The sequence below is a fragment of the Pterocles gutturalis genome, unplaced genomic scaffold (genome assembly GCF_000699245.1).
Source record: "Pterocles gutturalis isolate BGI_N339 unplaced genomic scaffold, ASM69924v1 scaffold17795, whole genome shotgun sequence".
NCBI classification, from domain to species: domain Eukaryota; kingdom Metazoa; phylum Chordata; class Aves; order Pterocliformes; family Pteroclidae; genus Pterocles; species Pterocles gutturalis.
In genome coordinates, this window is record NW_010143777.1 from 1 (window position 1) to 3,979 (window position 3,979).

At 50.5% G+C, this 3,979-nt stretch overlaps 1 protein-coding gene across 1 annotated transcript; it reads left to right on the top strand.

Moving 5' to 3' along the window:
• Positions 1 to 6: 6 nt before the first annotated feature.
• Positions 7 to 1,745, top strand: YRDC (yrdC N(6)-threonylcarbamoyltransferase domain containing; the record flags this gene model as incomplete). The annotated part of the gene is made up of 4 exons (XM_010084860.1): positions 7 to 30; positions 353 to 472; positions 1,201 to 1,343; positions 1,682 to 1,745. Coding segments are annotated over 4 exons (351 nt in total), but the record flags the coding sequence as incomplete, so codon positions are not given.
• Between the last annotated feature and the right edge of the window lie 2,234 nt (positions 1,746 to 3,979).

The window sequence follows — 3,979 nt, forward strand, 5'->3', positions numbered from 1 at the left end:
CTCAACAAAGACTTGAATCCTTTCACCTCGGTAGGTCTTTGCTGCAGGGTGCCCCTCTGTGCTTTTGGGGGGCACTGTGCTGTTTTTGTGCCTCTGCTGCAGTAGCTTTTGTTCCCCTGCGTGTGTTCAGCAGTGACCGGGGCTGTCCCTGGGCTGCGGTGCTCCCTCCGAGTTACCTGAACACAGCCTGACCCAGCGTTAGGGGCTGACGCCTTCGTCTCTTTGTTGCTGGCTCAGGAGGTGTTGATGTGTTCATTCTTTAGAGTGTCACCTTTAAGGTGAGAGGGCTTTAGGCAATGCGAGATTAAACCCAGCTCCTGCGTGTAACACCGTGCTCTCTTCTTCCTTGTAGCTGGTTGGTGTCCGTATTCCAAACCACCCTTTTGTCAGGGAGGTGGCACGAGCTTGCTCTGGACCACTGGCTTTAACGAGCGCTAACATCAGCTGCCAGGCGAGCACGCTGACCGTTTCGGTAAGGCTGGTTTTGCCACTAATTGACGTTATTGCAATAGTCTGTCAGAGCCCCAGGCTCTCGCAGTTGGAAGCCAGCTTTAGCAATAAAACAAGGATTTCTCTGCTGCTTTTTTTAAAATTTTCTTTAATTATAACCTTTAGTTAAAACAGCCTGGGGATACCTGGTGTGGGGCAGCTGTCTTGCTGTGGTCCTCACCTTAAAAAGCGAGGAGGGCAGAGCTGCAAAGTAACATTTAAACGCTTGTACACAGCTTTAGAAGTGGGTGTCAAATCTGGAAGATGGAAACTGCAGTAGGAGGGATGGCTGTGGAAGGAGACTGCTGCTGTCTGTGCAGCTCCTTGCAGCCTGGTAACTGCCTGTAACTCAGGGAGATGATGTCTTTCTGCAAAGCTTGTGACCCTGGTGGGCACAGCACCAGACAGACGCCCTGTCCTTGCCCCAAAATGTCTTGATAGACTTCTGGCTTTTTTGGTGCGCTCCTTGGTGAACAGTGGTGCAGCTAAGAAGTCTTCAGCCAGAGAATTCTTGTGGCTTTCTTCCATGTCTGAGATAAATCTGTTCTCAGAATTAAAACTGGGATGTGTTCACGACAGGAAAAAAAGTGAGCTGAGCTGACAGAGGAAGGGGGGAGACCACCTCCGGTGACACCAAACTGTCCAGTTGTGTCCGTGAAAATAGGATCACAAACCACCCTCAGGACTGCTAGCCGCATCTCTTTTTGTCAGGAATTCCAAGACCTGTGGCCTCACTTGTCCTTAATCATCGATGGAGGCCCAATAGGGGGTGTCCAGAGCCCAGAGTGTCGTTTGGGGTCGACCGTGGTTGACTTGTCTGTGTCGGGGAAGTTCACCATCATTCGTCCTGGCTGGTGAGCACTTTGCTGAATACAGCTGAAGCTTTTTCTGTTCTTTAAATGAAATGAAGCTTTCAAGTCAGGGTGGGTTGTGTTTTGCTTCTTTTCCCATAGCAGTTGGACCTTCACATTAATGTTGTTCAGCTTAATTACCAGCACACTCAGAAATCCTGAAAGAGCACCCCACATTCTGAGCCCAGGAGACCTCTTTCTAGAAGCTTCTGCGTGAAACACTCTGGTTTCTGGAGTTCATGTCTCCTGGATTCAAAATTCAGTCTAGCTGATTGCTCTTTCCCAGAAAATGCAGTTTAATCCTTAAAAACCCGTTTTCTTACAGTTGTTTCACCCCACAGTGCACTGACATCTACGGTTGAAATCCTGAGGCAGAAGTATGGCTTGGTACCAGGATCATCTTAAGGCTCCAGACTCCGAGGAGGCTCTGCCGAGCTGGTGAAGCTGGGCACCGTGTGCCCGCGTGTTCAGGAAATTGGTGTTCGTGGTCTTGTTCAAGAAGGTCGATGGGTTGTCTCAAGGTTAATAAACAAAAGATTAAAAAAAGTAAAAAAAAAAAAAAGTGGAGCAGCAGCGGATGGGTATCTGTTAGTTAGTGTTGCATCTTCCCTAGTCTGAGAAACCAACCCCCGTGTGTCTGCTGACCAATTTGTGCTGTTGCACCACTCCCAGATCCCCGTCTGACCCATGGAGGTGGTGAGGTGTTGAAATACGGTGACGTGAACGCTGGACTGTTCTCAGGATGGGACGATGACGATCATGTCTGATCCACCCTCCCCTGAACACTTTGTGTCTGGTTATCGTATCTGCACTGAAAGAAAAGCAGAGATGGAGAAGAGGTTTTCTTGCGCTTTCGCGGTGTTACAGCTGCGGTGTTCTCTGGTTGTTTGTTCTGAATGTAATCAAAACCTGCTGCTGAAGTGAAACTGTGAGTGCTTTTGAAAACTAACGGTATTCAAATGGTCAGTATCTAGCCAAGAGCTGCTCAGAAGGACCCGACTTCCTCCTAATACACAGAATGAAAACAACCTTTCAGCGTGCTGATCTTCATTTCTCAAATGTGGGCTTCCCTCTCTTGATTTTTTTTCTGAAAACAGTGATGAGCTGAAGTAAATGGGGGGTGGATGAAAGTTTCTTCTGGTATTTATTCTCCATTGAAAAGTAAAGTTCATGGAGCTGCTATTAATTTAAAAAGTGGTGAGGAACTTGCATGGTTTTGGTTATAAATGCTGATCTTTAGACATTGTTGTCCATTACTTTTGACAAATGTAGGTGCTTAGTGAGATGTGTGTGGGGTCACCTTCTCCCTGTTGCTTGAACTCCAGCTGGGCGACGGCTGCTCCTCTCCTGGGGTCCCAGCGTCCTGACGCGGCTGTTCCAGGTCCCAGTCCCATCTGTGTTTCGTGTTTCACCACATGTGGCTGCTCCGAGCAGCACGGAGCCAGTGATGGAAGAGCAGCGAGGGATGTCCCTGCTCAGAGGGGCGGTTTTTGGTAGAACAGAACCTCCCCTGTGTCCTGGGTCTTGTTTGGGTGTCGGGCACAAGTGGTGCTGAAGCCTGAACGCTGCACAGGTGAGACCTGTGCTGTACCCAGCGGAACGGAGCGGCGCATCCAGCTCCTCCCTCGTGTTTCTGGGTCTGGTTGGGACACGGATGCAGCTGTGCTTCCTCAGGAAGCTGCTGGAGCTCCCCACTGCAGGGAGAGATCAGACAGCATGGGGCAAATGTGTTTCAGTGGCTCAGAGGGTGTAAGGCAGGCAGAAGCCTCTCCTGCTTCCCCCATTTATTCCAATCTCTTCACGACCAGTGTGATAATTTTGGAGGCCTGATTCGTGCTTGGGGGTGATGCTCCTGTGGTTATTCACCAGCTCACATCTGCTCGGGCCTCTCCAGGCACTCGGGGAGCTCGTTCCCCCCTTTGCCTCTCCCTTGCTGTCATCTGCAGGAGATGAGGACGCTTTTTAATCTAATTTTGTGGCTGCCAGTTGTGAGTTGTGCTGAGACAGCTGGCTCTGGAAGCTGGCGGTGCTGCGTTCGTGGTGTTGTTCTGAGTCATTTCTTTCATTCACTTATGCAAAGGACGCTGCGGTGGTGACCTCCCGGCTGGCAGCGCTGTGCGCCTGAGCACACCAGAGCCACCCCAACCAGCAGCAGGGAGGGAGCAGAGAGGGGTTAACACCGCAGCTTTCTGACTGTTTTAAATTGCTCTCTTCAGCCCATCAGCTCACCGGGTAGCTGCTGTCCTTTGCTTTGGAACAGCTACCTTCAGGCTGCTGGGAGAGGTCAGGCTGCAGAGGCTGGGGGCTCCAGGGGGGTGGGAAGAGCTTTTTCTTTCTGTGTCTGGTGCCAAGGACAAGGGCCCTGGACAGAAATCTGCAGAGCAGTGAATTTGCTGTCACTGTTCTTCCTCTGTGAGTTCTACGTCTCTAGAAACTGCCTGTGACATTTAATTTATGAACTGGCAGATGAAGGAGCTGAAGGCAGGACAGAATTGTCTGAGTAAATTTTTTTGGAAGTGATGAGCAGGGGGCACGTGGTGTGTGGGTTGGGATGTTCGGGTCTAACAGGCTCATGTAACCGGGTACAGTGGTGGTGTGGCTCCGTTGAGGTCTCCACGTGTGATTCAAGTTCCAGCAGC